Genomic DNA, 14576 nt, shown 5'->3' on the forward strand with positions numbered 1-14576 from the left:
ACACACAAGCCATAAGGCCTCCCAGGCAGGGAGACGGCTCCGGGACCGGAGGGAGGCAGCGCCGCCGAGAGCGGCCGGGAGCAGGGGACCAGGCAGCGAGGGGAACCCTTGGTCCGGCTCCCGGGTCCAGGGACCCCGCGCGCACCCCGGCACAGAGGCACCCTCGCAGACACTCGTAGGCGCGCACGCGCACCCTCTCCCCTCCCCCTCCGCCTCCCCTCCCGCCGCCTCCCGGCCGGACGATGGATCCCTGCAGATCCCGGGGCTGAGAGCACGGCGCACCGCGCACCGCGCCGAGCCCGGGCGGACCGAGCCGAGGCGAGCGAGCGAGCGCGCGCGGGCGGGCGGACCGAGCCGAGCCGAGCCGGGCCGTGCGGGCCGCTCCCTGCAGGGCTCTGCGCGGCGTGCCGCGGCGGCCGCCGGCTCCCGCTCCGGGCCATGAGCCCGTCCGCCGCTCGGCGCTGAGCCCGCGTCCGGCCCCACGCCCCAGGACCCGCCGCCGGTTGCTGGGTGCCCGAAGCCCCCTCAGGTGGGTCTCTGATCCCCCCGCCTTAAACTGCGGGACTCCCCAGCACCCCGGAGCTGGGACTTTCCTCCCCTCTCGCTGTCCCCAGCTGCTGGGAGGCTCGGTGGCTGGGGAGGGGGGCGGGGGCCGAGCAGGGGATCTGGCTGCGTCAAGAAGATGGACTGGGGGCGAGGGGGGGGTTGCGTCCGGGGCGGGGACAGTTCGTTGTCATGGGGAACCGCGCCCCCACCCCATGCGTCCACCTCAGGCTGCCCTCCAGCCCCCACCCCCCACCCCAAACATACACACATACAGCCTGCGCCGTTATGAGAACTGAAGACGCCCGCAGGTGAGGACTCAGGCTGGGCCCCTCCCTACCTCCTTGGGGGGTTCTGGCCCAGGTTTAGCTCACGGGAGTGGGGGGGGGGCGGCGAAAGCCCAGTCCTGGGGACACCCTTGACCAGGAGCTCCTGACCCCGGGTTCAGCCCATCTGGGGGAGTTTTCATCTCCAGGATGGGGTGGACATTCCTGTCCCAGAGTGACCCCACATCTGGAGGGAACTCCTGCGCCTGCCTGTGGGAACATTGGGACTTCCCTCTCGCCCTCCGATGACTACATCTGGGGTCTCCCCTAGCCTGGGAAGCTTCCCTGGGAGAGCATTCTCTTGGCCTGAGCTGACCCCCACCCCCCAGCCCCTGCCTTTGGGGGAACCCTCTTCTGGGAGTGTGTTTCTCCACCAGCCACCTCTGGGTTCGCACACCGGGAAGTCTCCTGCTCCAGAGGCAGTGACCTCTGGAAATGGGGATTCCGGAGGGACACATTTGGAGGGATCCTATGTGCACTCTCAGCCCAGGAGAATGACAGACTCCCCCTGCTCCTACCCTCCTACCCGCCAGGATCCCCTCGGCCAGGATGGAACTGAAGGCCGAGGAGGAGGAAGTGGGTGGCGTCCAGCCGGTGAGCATCCAGGCCTTCGCCAGCAGCTCCACGCTGCACGGCCTGGCCCACATCTTCTCCTACGAGCGACTGTCTCTGAAGCGGGCGCTCTGGGCCCTGTGCTTCCTGGGCTCACTGGCTGTGCTGCTGTGTGTGTGCACTGAGCGTGTGCAGTACTACTTCCACTACCACCACGTCACCAAGCTCGATGAGGTGGCTGCCTCCCAGCTCACCTTCCCCGCCGTCACGCTGTGCAACCTCAACGAGTTCCGCTTTAGCCAAGTCTCCAAGAATGACCTGTACCATGCTGGGGAGCTGCTGGCCCTGCTCAACAACAGGTGGGTGGCTCCCACCCATCCTCCAGCCGGACTCCTAGACTTGTGTGCATCTCAGCTCCCAGACACCCCATCAGGGTGTTTGCCTCTCTATCCCACCTTAAAGCCCAGACAACCGTGCCCTCCAGCCCACCCCCCCAAACCTGCCACTCACGGCAAAGGTATTTGGATAAAGCTGAGCACTCATTTAAGGGCACCCAATCTCTGATCTCAGCATAGTCCAAAACAGCTCTACCCCTACCCAGCTTGAGCTGGGAGACATCGTCACCCTCTCTGGAGTGACTTTGCCCACCCTCCTATCATTCTATCTTGATCTTCTCCTCACTTGGAGGTGGGGGCAGACCATGTTTAAAGGGTAGAGACTATAGCGTAAAAGCCACGGCTCCTGCCTTGATCTCTCTGTCCACCCCACCCTTCCCCATGTGCTGAGATGCCCAGCCCCCGGGTAGCCACTGCCGATCTTTCTGTCTTCTCAACCCCATGGGGCAGGTCCTCTGGACACACCCAGGTCTCCTTCTGTGCCTATGCCCAGGCTTGATCCCCAGGGCTGGATGCTGCCCTCCCTCTCCTCCCCCCCGAGATTGAGTATGGGACACTGGAGGCCAAATGGATCAGGTCATGCTGATCCATGCACTGCTCACCCCCGGGCTCCAGGTATGAGATACCGGACACACAGATGGCAGATGAAAAGCAGCTGGAGATACTACAGGACAAGGCCAACTTCCGCAGCTTCAAGCCCAAGCCCTTCAATATGCGCGAGTTCTACGACCGCGCCGGGCACGACATTCGAGACATGTTGCTCTCCTGCCACTTCCGGGGGGAGGTCTGCAGCGCCGAAGACTTCAAGGTGGTGAGTGATGCCCTGATGTGGGGCATGCGTCAGCCCGACCCCCAGAGGAGGAGGAGACCTCAGGAGCAGGCAGGCTTCTCATCATGCTTGCTACTCTGGGAGAGGAACCTGTGTGTCCCTGGGGTTTGCTTCTGGCAGGAGGGGACTTTGTTCAGCACAGGGGCACTTTTGCTCTGTGTGATGGCCTGAGCCTCAGCGTTGTGTCCATGATGGCAGGAAAGAGAGCCCATAGCACACAAGACACAGATGCGTACACATACACACACGTAGCCTGGCATGGCCCTCCCCCCATCAAGCGTACCTTCTGGGCCACAGGTGTCAAAATCAGGGGTGGTGATAAGTAAGCTGCAGCCTTGGGAGCTTGAAAGAAATGCAGAACTTCGTCACCCCACTTTCCAGACCTACTGAATCAGGATCTGCAGTTTAACAAGATCCCCAGGTGATTTGAATTAAAGTTTGGCCACACTATGGGAAGTAAGGAAAGCTTTCTCTTAAATACCCAGACAGGTAATTCTCTCTGTGCCACACACACACACGTATGTACGTACACTGTGCAGTTGAGTTTCCCCTTTGCCAGCAAGAGTCACAGAGCCAGGAGCTGAGGAAGGGGAGATGATTTGGGGTATACAGTCATGGCAGAAATGGAGGTCCCTTTCCTTCTTAAAATGGAGATCCCCACAGACACACACCCCCCCCCCCCCACAGAGGGGGCTACCTCAAAGTCAGCACCCCAGGGAGAGTTAGCGGAACTGACTGGCATCTCATGTGTCAAGTGATCTTGGGTAAGTCATGCAGGTTCCTGAGGGGTTGGGATCAGAGGCTGGAAAGGGACCAAAGGACCTGGAGCCGTGTATGAAAAAAAACGCCAAATGAGAGTACGATGCTTGGAACTCTTCAGAATGCTTCTTCGGCTCTCCTTCAATCCCCTGGATAAATAGCAATATTATCTCTTTTACAAATTCACAAACTGAGACACAGAGGTAGAATGAGTTGCCCGAGCTCACATTGCTGATTAGTGACAGATTCAGGATTAGAACTTATGTCTCATTAAGTCCCAATGCAGTGTACTCTTTTTGTTAATATTGCTGACCCTGGAGTCATCGTGTCCACTTCCAATTCCGGCCATTACTCTTTGAACACCCATTCTCCCCGAGGGTCCCCTTGCTCTCCACACCTGCCCCCAATTCTCTACTCTCTGATCCTCTCTTTTCTTCCTGCCCGTTTTCTCTCCCACTTGCTTGCTTCCTCCTAACAGTATGGGAGCATGAACTACATTTGTTTGTGTAGAAAGCTTGGAGCCATGGTCATGCTTGTTTTTTCCTGCTGAAGCTACTCAAGACTTCCAATCTCTTTCAGCCCTGCTCTGCAGACTGGTTTCATGAGCCTTTGTCAATCCTCCTGGACAGGGCCACACTCCTTTCTGAGCCAAACTAATAGGGAGCTTAGCCTGCTGCAAGAACCACTTCCTTCCCTCCCTTCCTTCTTCAAACACGAGGGTCCTGGATTACCCAGAGCCTGTTCCCCAAAGTAGAACTATAGTGACATTAGAAGGGAAAAGCAGAACCCTCTTCCCTCCAGCATACCCAACACACAAGCAGAAGGGAGCACCAAGAAAGACAGAGTCTTTAGTCTGGATAGACCCATCAGTCTGGATGGTTTTTAGTGTTGGATGAGGCAGGGCTTTGCTTGTCAACCTGGAAGGTGCTAAGGTATAACATGGGGGTGTAATTAGTCAATAGAAAGTGTTCAGTTGAGGCTCCATTTGTCCCTTGTGTCCAGAAGGGTTCTAAGCAGTGATGTTAAGACCTGTTTGGCTCATGGAAATGGAGATACTGAAATGTAATTGGTCCGTGTTTCTTGAGGGGACAATTCTAAGCAGTCAAACAGAGATATGATTGGTTCACAAAGTTCTGGAGCAATCAGAGTTCTTCCTCTTGCTGGGGGGAGAGAGGGAGAGATAAACAGACCAGTAGCCTGCAGGCCCAACACTGGCACTTCTTGGTTCTGGGTTGTTGGGGCAGACCAGGTTTTTGCTGTTTCTGAGCCCATGTCAGAGACCTGACCCTGAATCTGGCTGGACCCAAACCTCTTCTACCCTCTCTGGTTGGCCTCACTGCTGGCCCCTTTCCAGGTCATGAATTCTACCACTTCTGCCCGTAGGGATGTTCCTACACAGATAGGAGTTGGGTTGTGAGTCCATGTCTGGCATCTCCCTGGAGGAGAAGGGCTCTGGCACTTTCCTCCAGCTCCCTGCTCCTAAGGGGTGCAGGCACTCCCTGCCTGATGCTCCACCTTCTCTCTTCCCTCCTTGGTCTCCTGGTTAACATCTGCCTGCCCATCTTTGCCATTCTCTGCTAGGCCAAGAGGTGTGTATCAGTGCAGATGTGGCGCTGACGGAAAACATCTGTCTATCGGGTCCGAGCTCAGGGAGCCCATATTGGCATCTTCTGCCACCTCAAGAGCAGAGGTTCCTAACTGGGGGTCCAAGCCCTGCCTCAGGGTATTTGGAAAGTCTAGTGTGCACAGGCACATGGGAATGCTTCTGGGGGGTTCCCAGGGCAACCCTCATGCAACAATAAGAACCCTGCCCCTGGAGGACAATTTAGGGGCCATGGAAAGGGCACACAGGTCCCTCAAAGTCCCCGGCCCCACTGGTGGGAGTCTGCAGTGACAAGCATTCCCCCCAGATGTGCTTCAGAGGCCACCTCCACCTCAGGGGAGGGACTGGTGGTCACAGAGAGTTTGACAAGGTCCATTCCCCGGCTGTGGCTGCGTCAGCTTGGGAGAGTGGGCATGAATATGGGGAACCCGGGCTAAATCTGGGAGAAACTGATTTGGAAAGCCTTTGGGCCTGGAGAGGCAGAGGGCAGTGGGACGGAGTAGGCCTCAGCGGCTCTCTCCTGAGCTACCAAAAGAGCAACCAAAGACCCTCCCGCAAGGCCCCCTCTTCTCCTTCACAGTGGGGTGCTTGGTTGCCAGGGCAACAGGGTCTGAGGCTCCACTCTCCCACCCCACCTCAAGGCCAGCCAGGCCAAGGCAGGGCAAGGGTTCCGTGGAGGAGGGCCAGGGGTGCAGCTGTCTGCCGGTGTCTGGGTGGGGGCCGGGAGAGTGAGCACAGCGCAGCTGGTGCTAGCCTCCAGCTGCACCTTATCTGTCCCTGGCAGTGGGAGCCCCGATGTGGCTGGAATGCTGAACAGCACCAAGGGGAGGGGGCTGGCAGATGGTTGCCCGATCTGCCCTATGCCACCCCGTCCTCCAGCTGAGACCCAAAGCTTTTTCTTGGGGGAGAGAGAGGCAGGAATTCATTTCTGGACCCTGGAAGAGAAGGAAAGGGAGGGCAGAGAATAGAAATCCTGGGGCGGCAGGGGATGGGGTACAGTGGGGATGGTATTCTTTCTCAGGAGGGGTTGGAATTCTGGGACAAGGGATAGGGGAATAGGAATCGCTGAGGGGCCCACAGGAATCCCCAGGGACCCTGGAGAGGAGGCAGGAATCCCCCAGAGGAGAGGTAGAGTGAGGGGGGTGGGCACAGAAATCCCCCCAAGGTTGTGGAGGGGGACAGGAATCCTCTGGAGCACCTGGGGGGGTGAGATGCTGATATGAGAGGTGGGTGTAGGTGGGTGATCCTGGGATCCAGAGCAAGGAGGGAGAGTCATCTTAAAGCAAGCAGAGCAGAGCCTTAAGGCAGGCATGTCCCAGGGAGGGCCAGGACTAGGATGGGAGCTTCCTTATCCCCAGGGTCGGCCCCTTTACTGACACCCTTCACGCCTGCCCCCACCTTACCCCACAGAGCTCAGACCAAGAGTGTCTGGGGAGGGCTGACCTTACTACTTGGCTCTATTCCTTCAACTAGGCAGGGAATGGAGGGGCTCCTGAGGGAAAAGGCTGCCCAGACCTCTATGCAGGGAGAAACGATGGTCACGGGCCACCATAGCCAGAGGCCCAGGCTCTATGTGTGTGGAGGGCAGCGGGGCGCTGACAGGGGAGCACACACGGATCGCAGAGGGACCGGGCAGGCTTTAGTGGAGAGGTTAACTTTGGAGGAGGGGCACTCCCACCAGGGGTTCTTAGATACCTCCTCCAGCCTCTCCTGCCTGTCTCTCCCTCCCTCAGAAGTGCGTGAGGTTGGAGACAGGAGACTAGAGTAGAGCCAGGAGCAAGAATCCAGGGGACCCTGGGTTGGGCTCGTGCTCTCTCTCGCTCTCCCTCTCTCTCTTCCTCTCCCCGCCCCCCCCCCCCCACTCACAAACACAAACACAAACATCCTCTAAGTAACTTACTTTGCTCTCTCCCCCCCTGCCGTTTCTGACTCCACCCCTCTCCCTGAGTGCCGTCAGCTAAGAGGCTACCCTAAGTTAATTGATCTCCCCGGCTGTTGGCTAAAGTAACTTGATGTAAGTAACTTGGTGCCTCTGGGGGCAGAGCAGGAAGCGGAGGGGTGGGGAGGCCGCAGCCTCCACCCCATGGGCCTCCCTCCTTCCTCACCTGGTGTGAGTCCAGGAAGCAGAGGGGAGGCCCGCAGAGAGGCCGGACTGTTTCTGCTGTGGGTGGAGGTTGCTTCTGAGCCGGCTTCAACTTTGTGGAAAGCAGCTTCAATTCTGGGGGGATGGTGAGGGAGACGGAATATTAGGAACAAGGAGATGGGTTGGGGAGCGTCAAGTCCACTAGATTCATTCCTGTGACAGAGACAGGCAGAGCCCTGTGCTGGGTGCCAGAGGGCGGTGGTGACCAGGCAGACCCTGTCCCTGGCCTCAGGGAGTTTATAGGTAAATGCAGTACCCAGGGAGGCTCAGAGCTGAGAAGGTGGGGTGGTACTAAAGGAAGCCATAGGGCTTCGGAGTGAGGAGCAATGTGCCAGGGATGAGAGGACCATCGATATCTAGGTGGAGTCCTTCCAACCTCCCCAGCCCAGCTCAGCTATTCAGAAACTCCAGTTTTATAGACTGTGTGGTGTCTCCCACCCCATCCTCCCCTAGCCAATGACCAGCCCAGTTCTTCCCAGCAAGGGTCATTGCCTGCCTTTGGCCAGGTCCCCCAGGCACAAGTCCTCCCTCACTGTGTGTCTGAGGTGGCTGCTCCAGGAGCCTCTACCCTCTGGCTGAGAACCTTCCAGTCAGGACCCTTGTTTGGGGATTCTGGGGGGCAAAACTGCGAAGGAAGCAGCAAGGATGAGCAGTGGTGCATAGTTGGCGTGGAGGATGAGGCTAGGCATTGGGACTCCTGGGTTCTATTTTGGGCGTAGTTTCACCTGGCTCCATTTCTCAGCTTCTAGGGCCAATTTCCTGTGAGGAAAGGGGCTCTAAGTGGATCATGAAATTGTTCTTTGCCGAGGGGCAGCCCCTCCTTCAGCCTCTGAGACTCTGGCTAAGCCCATGCTGGCCCATGTGTAGAATGGATGTGCAGTACCAACCTTCTGGACGCATTGCCTTCCTCTTCCTCCTGAAAAATTTTAAAATGAGCCTGAAACTGCTGTGCATTCACCTTGAGGGGAAGTTCCCTTAAGAAACTGTAAGGACAGAGAGTCTACCACCCCAGGCTCTCCAAAGCCACTCCTGAGGGAGAGGGAGGGCGATTTGTGATTTTTCTGAGCTCCTGTGAGTTCTTGGAAAGAAAACCCTTTCCCACCCCTCTCACCTGTGCCCCCTCGATATGGCTGACAGTCTTGGGGGCCTGTGTAGCTTAGCGTTGTGTGTCTCTAATCGGTGTGTTGCATCATCATGCCAGGCTGGGCACATCCCTCAGGAAGAAACTGCTGCAGTAGTCTTGACCATGGACAGCAGCCAACTCAGCCTTCCTCATGACACACTCACTGCATGTGTGCCCCATGTGTGCAAGCGCACATGTGCACCTCCCTGTGTGTGTCTGAGAGTCTGAGAGTGGATGTAGCATGGGGTGTGAAGTGGACATTGCGGATGTGCAGCTTTGTGTGGCTGTGGGAGAGAGCTTGTGTGCGGGCAAACCTCTGGTCGCATGCAGAGCACATACCAGCAAAATTAATCATCTCTTTCAGTTGCGCTTTGCAATTTACAAATTCCCTTTACTTCAGTTCTTCTGATCCTCATGATTCTGGGGAGGCAGGAAGATGTTAATGTCTTCATTTGAAAGATGAGGAAACTGAGGCTCAGAGGTGTTGGATGACTTGCCTGAGGTCACACAGATGGTAAATGACAGAGTGGGACCTTGACTTCAGATCTTCTAAGTCCAGGCTTTTTGTGCGTGACTGTAGGAGCCAGAGTGTATGTGGTGGAGGAGGGTGCTCTGGGCTCCCCACCTCCCCGTGCCCTGTAAAGAAGCAGTATGGTGAGGCAGGAAGGGAAAGAAAGGGTGCAAAGGAGGAGGAATCCCAGTCTCAGGTTGAGTCCTCCAAGTCTTTTGACTCCTCTGCCTTTTCATTGCACCATTTGGCCAAGTCCCAACCTTAGACCGACCCACCACTGGCTTTCCTCAGGGTGCCTCCAGGGCTGCAGCTCTATCAGAGGAAGTCACACAACAGGCCAGCTTGGAATCACACCACGTTCATATTCAACATCCTTAAATGGACCTGCACCTGGCAGCCCCACTGTTTTCCTGGTCAACTTGCTCTCCCTGATGATTACTGCAAAATTCTCCACTCTTCTCAAACAGCCACCCTTCCTAGCCCCACTCTCCCCCTCAGGAGATGACCTTGCCTCCTGCTTCACAGAGAAGATAGAAGCTTCAGACAAGATCTCCCTCTTCCTCCGGGTACCACCCCCCCAGAGGGGAACATCCATCTTATCTAGGCTGAAATCTCCACCTATTCTTTCCGTCTGATCTCCTTCTATCTTTACAGGAATTTTAGCTAAAGATTCTGCCTCTCCCTCCTCTACAGTCAGTCTCTCTCCAGTGGAACCTTCCCATTGACACGGAAACATGCTTAAGATTCTCCCATCTTAAAATACTTGGCTTTAACGACAGCTAACATTTATTGAGCACTTTCTATGTATCAGACTTTAGGTTAAAGTAAAAACCAAAAAAAGGTCTTTCAACTCCACAAGACCCTCCAGCTCCCCCACTCTCTCTGCGTCCTTTCACAGACGAAATTCTTGTATATATCCCACTGTCTCTATTTTCTCATCTCTCACTCACTGTCTAATCCACTCCAGGCTGCCTTCTTCCTCTGTCCCCAGCACTCCACCAAAATGGTGCTAGCTGAGGCTGCTAGCGACCTCTATGTTGCCAAATCCCACAGACATTTTTTATCCTTGATCTCAAAAACATTCCAAATGGTTGACCACCACCTCTCTTTTGAACTATTCTCTTTTCTAACAACTGAACTCTCTTGATTTTTCCTCCTTTGTCTAGCCAACCCTTCTCTGTCTCTTTGCCAGTTCATTCTCTTCTACTTGGCCATTAAATGTTGGCACTACTCAAGTCTCAATCCCAAGCTTTCCTCTTCTTTTAAATAATGAGGGTATGATTTAATGGTACAACTTGATGAATTTTTCATTAATATATTTTTACATTGGTGTATCTTACAATGTAATATTTTTTATATTACATTGATATGTATTTAGATTGGTATGAAAGTGCACAACATTTCTAGCACTCCAGAAATTTCCTTTAGGCCCTTTCCTAGCCAATACAACCCCACAAGAGTTAACCAGTATTCTGACTTCTGTCAATATAGATAAGTTTCACCTGTTCTTGAACTTCCTAGCGTATATGTATTCTCCATACAGTAAATACACTTTTGTGTCTGTCTCTTTTTGCTTATGATTATGTCTGTGAGATTCAGTCTCAATGTTGTGTGTGGCACTAGGTAGTTTTTTTTCAATTGTGTAGTATCTCATTATATAAATATGCCACAATTTATTTATCCATTCTACTCTTGCTAGACATTTGGGTTGTTACTAGTTTTTGGCGATTGTAAGTAAACCTACTCTGAACATCCTTGCTCATGTCTTTGGTTGACATATGCCCTCATTTCTCTTGGGTATAGAACTAGGAGCTGTAGTTAAGTCATAGGTTAGGGTTCTGTTTAGCTTTAGTGGATACTGCCAAATCAGGCCTTTGTTCTATCTTTTTTTTTTAACTTTATATTCTATTCTGAGGCAGTCTCATCTTCACTCGTGACTTCAGTTACCATCTACACACTGACAACTGCCAAATGTATATCTCAGCCCAGTGCTCTCCTCTTAGCATCAGCCCCTATGGCCAATTTCCCACTTAACATCTCCACTTCAATGTCCCCAAGGCTCAAAAAAACCAGCAGGTACAAAGCCAAATTCATCATCTTACCTCCCAAGCTGGTCGTTGACTTATGTTCCTGATCTAGTGAGCAACCCCACCATTCACCCACTTATGCAACCTAGGGATGCAATCATCCCTGACACTCCATCTCCCTCATCTCCCTAATAGGATCTGCCAACATTGCCTCCTAAACATCTCCACTCTATCACCCTGTTCCAAGCCGCCCCGCCGCTCCAGGTCTCACCTAGACCAGGACAATGGCTTCTTAATGGGTCTTCCACTAACCCCTCTGGCTCTTCCAGAGTGGGCTCTTCAAAACACTGCTCTGATCACTTGAAATCCTTCCATGGGGAATCTTCCATTGTTCTTGGACCAGAATCCTTGCTGTGGCTTTCAAGGTCCTGAGGGGTCTGGGTCCTGCCCCCTTCTCCAGCCTGTTCTTACCCTGCTCTCCACTACATCCTCCTCGTCTCATCTCTCTTCCCTTGGGGTCTTTGTGCCAACTCTGTTCTCTGGCATACTGTCCCCCCATCCACACACCTGCAGACCTTTACTTAATTACTCCTCCTTATTCTTTAGATGGCAATTCAAACATCACTTCCTCAGATAAACCGTGATTCCCCAGTCTGGATCAGATCCCACTGTCATTCACCCCCATAGAACCATTATTTTTTCATAGCAGTTATCATAGTTTGTAACTAAATATTTATTTTTGCAATTTTTCAAAACAGATGCCTGTCTCCCCCATTAGCCAGTAAGTTCCACAAGGGCAGGATCCTGGTCCTTTATCTGTTCTCCATGCGTCCTCAGCACACAAACGCTCAGAAGATATTTGATGAGTAAGTGAGAGAATGAAGGAGGAGGAAGGGATTTGGAGAGGGATGACCTAATTCTAGTCTCAAGCCCACCGCCTGCTCTCCGTGAGCCTTGAATAGGTCACTGTGCCTCAGTTTCCTCATTTGTCAAATGAGGGTGAAATTACTCAAACCTGCTGTTTCTCTGGATTGTATAAGAATGCCATGAGCTATCAGTTGAAAAGCGTGAACCATTCCACAGATGTGAGGGGTGGTTCCCCTCTGGGGGGGTGGTACCCAGAGGAAGAGGGAGATCTTGTCTGAAGCTTCTATCTTCTCTGTGAAGCAGGAGGCAAGGTCATCTCCTGAGGGGGAGAGTGGGGCTAGGAAGGGTGGCTGTTTGAGAAGAGTGGAGAATTTTGCAGTAACCATCAGGGAGAGCAAGTTGACTAGGAAAACAGTGGGGCTGCCAGGTGCAGGTCCATTTAAGGATGTTGAGTATGAATGTTGAGACAGACATGTAGAGAAAGTCAGAAACCACACAGCTTAAGAGAGGTAGTGGGTAGGGAGTGACGTGGGAAGGGTCGCATCCTTGGGCAGAGGGTTCAGAATTCGGTGTTGTTCTGCATGTGTGTCTGCTTGGGTCCTTCTCTTGGAGCTCTCTGTGTATGCTTAGGGGTCTGTGTGTGTTGCTTGATACTTTCCTCACCTCCCCATTACTCTGAAAAATTTGGATTTGTCTACTGGAATGAGATGAGGTTGGAGAGAATGTTAGAGGATGGAGGAGGGAGGAAGTACAGTTGGGGGTGTGTGTGTCTTTGTTGCCCCACAAGAGGGCTGTGCGTCTGTGTGCAGTGATGTGTAGGTGTACAGTGTGGGTCTCTGTGTTGGTGTGGAGGAAGAAGTGTCCAGCCGTACCAGATCTGCTGTCCGCTGAAGCTGCTCTGTTCGTGCATGCCCTTTCTCTGGTGAGGCTCCATACTGGAAGCTTCTCCTGCCTTAGTTTCTCCTTTGTGGAAGTCCAATCTATTCCCCCTTCCAGGTAGTTTACCGGAGGGGAAGAACGCCCTCTAGTGGGTGTGGAACACATGGGCAGCTGCAGCTTCCCCAGGCCAAGCCTCGACCTAGGCTGGCCCCACCCCCAACCCAAGTCTGGAACTCAACTCTGGAACACATCCTGGGGCATGCAAAGCCCTGGGAGAGCTGAAGTCTAGTAGGCAGGAGAAAAATGCATATGGGACAGGACACTGAAAGGGAACCCATGGATTCATGCAGGAGAAGCCTGAAGACAATAGCTGAAGATGGGTCTCTCTCATCTGTGCAGTGACTTTTCTCAGGTTGTGCTGGGTGTCCCTGGCCTTTCTTGGTTCCTGTTTCTCCACGTGGTCCCTGAGTTCTGCTCTTTCAGTCTCACAATCCTGTCCTCAAGAAGCTACTGGTCACTATTCATGCCTGAAGGGCCTTGAACAGAACTGGACCTCCAGTCCATCCCCTGGGTGGGTACTATCTATGCCCCATGGAGTCAGGGGAGGCTTGTTGGAGGAGATAACATGTGAGCAGGGTCTTGAAAAATGAGTCGAAATTCTCTAATGGAGTCCAGGGAAGGCATGGAGCTGCGGATGAGCCTAGTGTGTCTGCGGAATGGGAGGCAGCCATGGTGACTGGACACTGGACTGGGGTGGAGGGGTAGGAGGTGAGGCTGGAGAGTAAACTGCAAAGGCCTTATAGGTCCTCCTGGAGGGGGATTGAATTTTACCAAGAAGCACTGGGGAGTGACAGAAGGTCTTCAAGCAGGAGAATGGTCAGAATTACAGAGCATGGACTGAAGATGGGGAGAAACTGTGGGGAGATGGGGGGTAGGGAGATCAGTTGGGAGGCTGTTGTTTAGGCAAAAGAGGAGGAGACCAGTCTGAGGGTAATGGCAAAGGATGGAGAGGGGCCAGATCTCAAAGGCTGCTCTTCTTCTGGGGCCTCTGTGTCCCTGGCAGCAAAGCTGAGGCCAGAGGTCCCACATCATTCAGTTTGGCTAGAACCTGGCACCCTGCCTCCCATTCCCAGCACATGCCAGGGTCTCTACATGCAGATAGAGAAGGGAAGATGTATGGGAGCAGGGACCGAGGGGAGAAAAGCAGGGGTAGGGGGAATGTGGCCTGGGGCTGTGAGATGGTTAACAACGGAAAGGCCCAAGTGGACTTGCCAGAACTCCCCTGCTCCTCCTCTGGCCCTGCAGAGGAAGGGTTAATATGCTTCACCTCCCTCCCTCCCTCGCCTCCCCTCAGGTCACCTTCTCAGCCCTGGAGACTTGGCTGGTAGCTCAAGTTCCTCAACCAGTGGCCCTGAGTAATCGGAGCAGAGAGAGGGGCCAGGGGCTGGGGGTGGGGAATGATAAATTGGGGGCAAGGGGAGCCTCAGAGACTGAAGCACTAGGGGTCTGCAAGGCTGATGTTTTGAGGGTACCCCAGGTTGGTTCCCAGCACTCTTCACCTGACCCAGGACCCTGTCTCTGCTCTGATCTCAGTTTCTTCCATTCACCAGCAAAGAATTTGTCGAACTCCTCTCCTGGACTCTTGGGGAGTGGGCACGCTGGGAGGGGGAGTGGTGATCTGCCAGGAAGCTTTTCAGCTGCAAGAGACAGGGTCCCTCCCCCCAGTGCCGGGAATTGGCCATAAATGAGTCTGTGGTCAGTGAGAGACCTCTGCTAATGGAACCTGGGCTGCCCCCCAAGCCACAGAAGGGAGTGGAGGAGGGGAAGTGACTGGAGTGCAGCTCAGCGTGGGGGAGGGAACTGACCTGAAGAAGAGCTGAGGGTCAGGGGAGTGAGGGGGCATAAATGGGGTCAGGGACAGGCTGGAGCGAAATTGGAGGTCATGGGAGTGACTACAGGGGAGTTAGGGGCTCAAGAAGTAACTGAAAGTAAATCAAGGTCAGGACAGTGATTGGAAGG

General features: G+C 54.1%; 1 protein-coding gene across 4 annotated transcripts in view; it reads left to right on the plus strand.

The window, feature by feature from the left end:
- The window catches only part of ASIC1 (acid sensing ion channel subunit 1), a 24614-nt gene continuing 10038 nt past the window's right edge, over positions 1 to 14576 (plus strand). The window contains exons 1-3 of one of the 4 annotated variants that reach the window (XM_023643525.2): positions 1 to 529; positions 1403 to 1780; positions 2432 to 2627. In XM_023643525.2, coding sequence (XP_023499293.1) covers positions 1419 to 1780; positions 2432 to 2627 — 558 coding nt within the window. In that variant the 5' untranslated portion in view covers positions 1 to 529; positions 1403 to 1418. The remainder of the gene's footprint in view (positions 530 to 1402; positions 1781 to 2431; positions 2628 to 14576) is intronic. The other 3 variants (XM_070271358.1, XM_070271359.1, XM_070271361.1) reach the window with 3 other exon arrangements.

Source organism: Equus caballus, chromosome 6 (genome assembly GCF_041296265.1).
Source record: "Equus caballus isolate H_3958 breed thoroughbred chromosome 6, TB-T2T, whole genome shotgun sequence".
In the NCBI taxonomy this organism is placed as follows: Eukaryota; Metazoa; Chordata; class Mammalia; order Perissodactyla; family Equidae; genus Equus; species Equus caballus.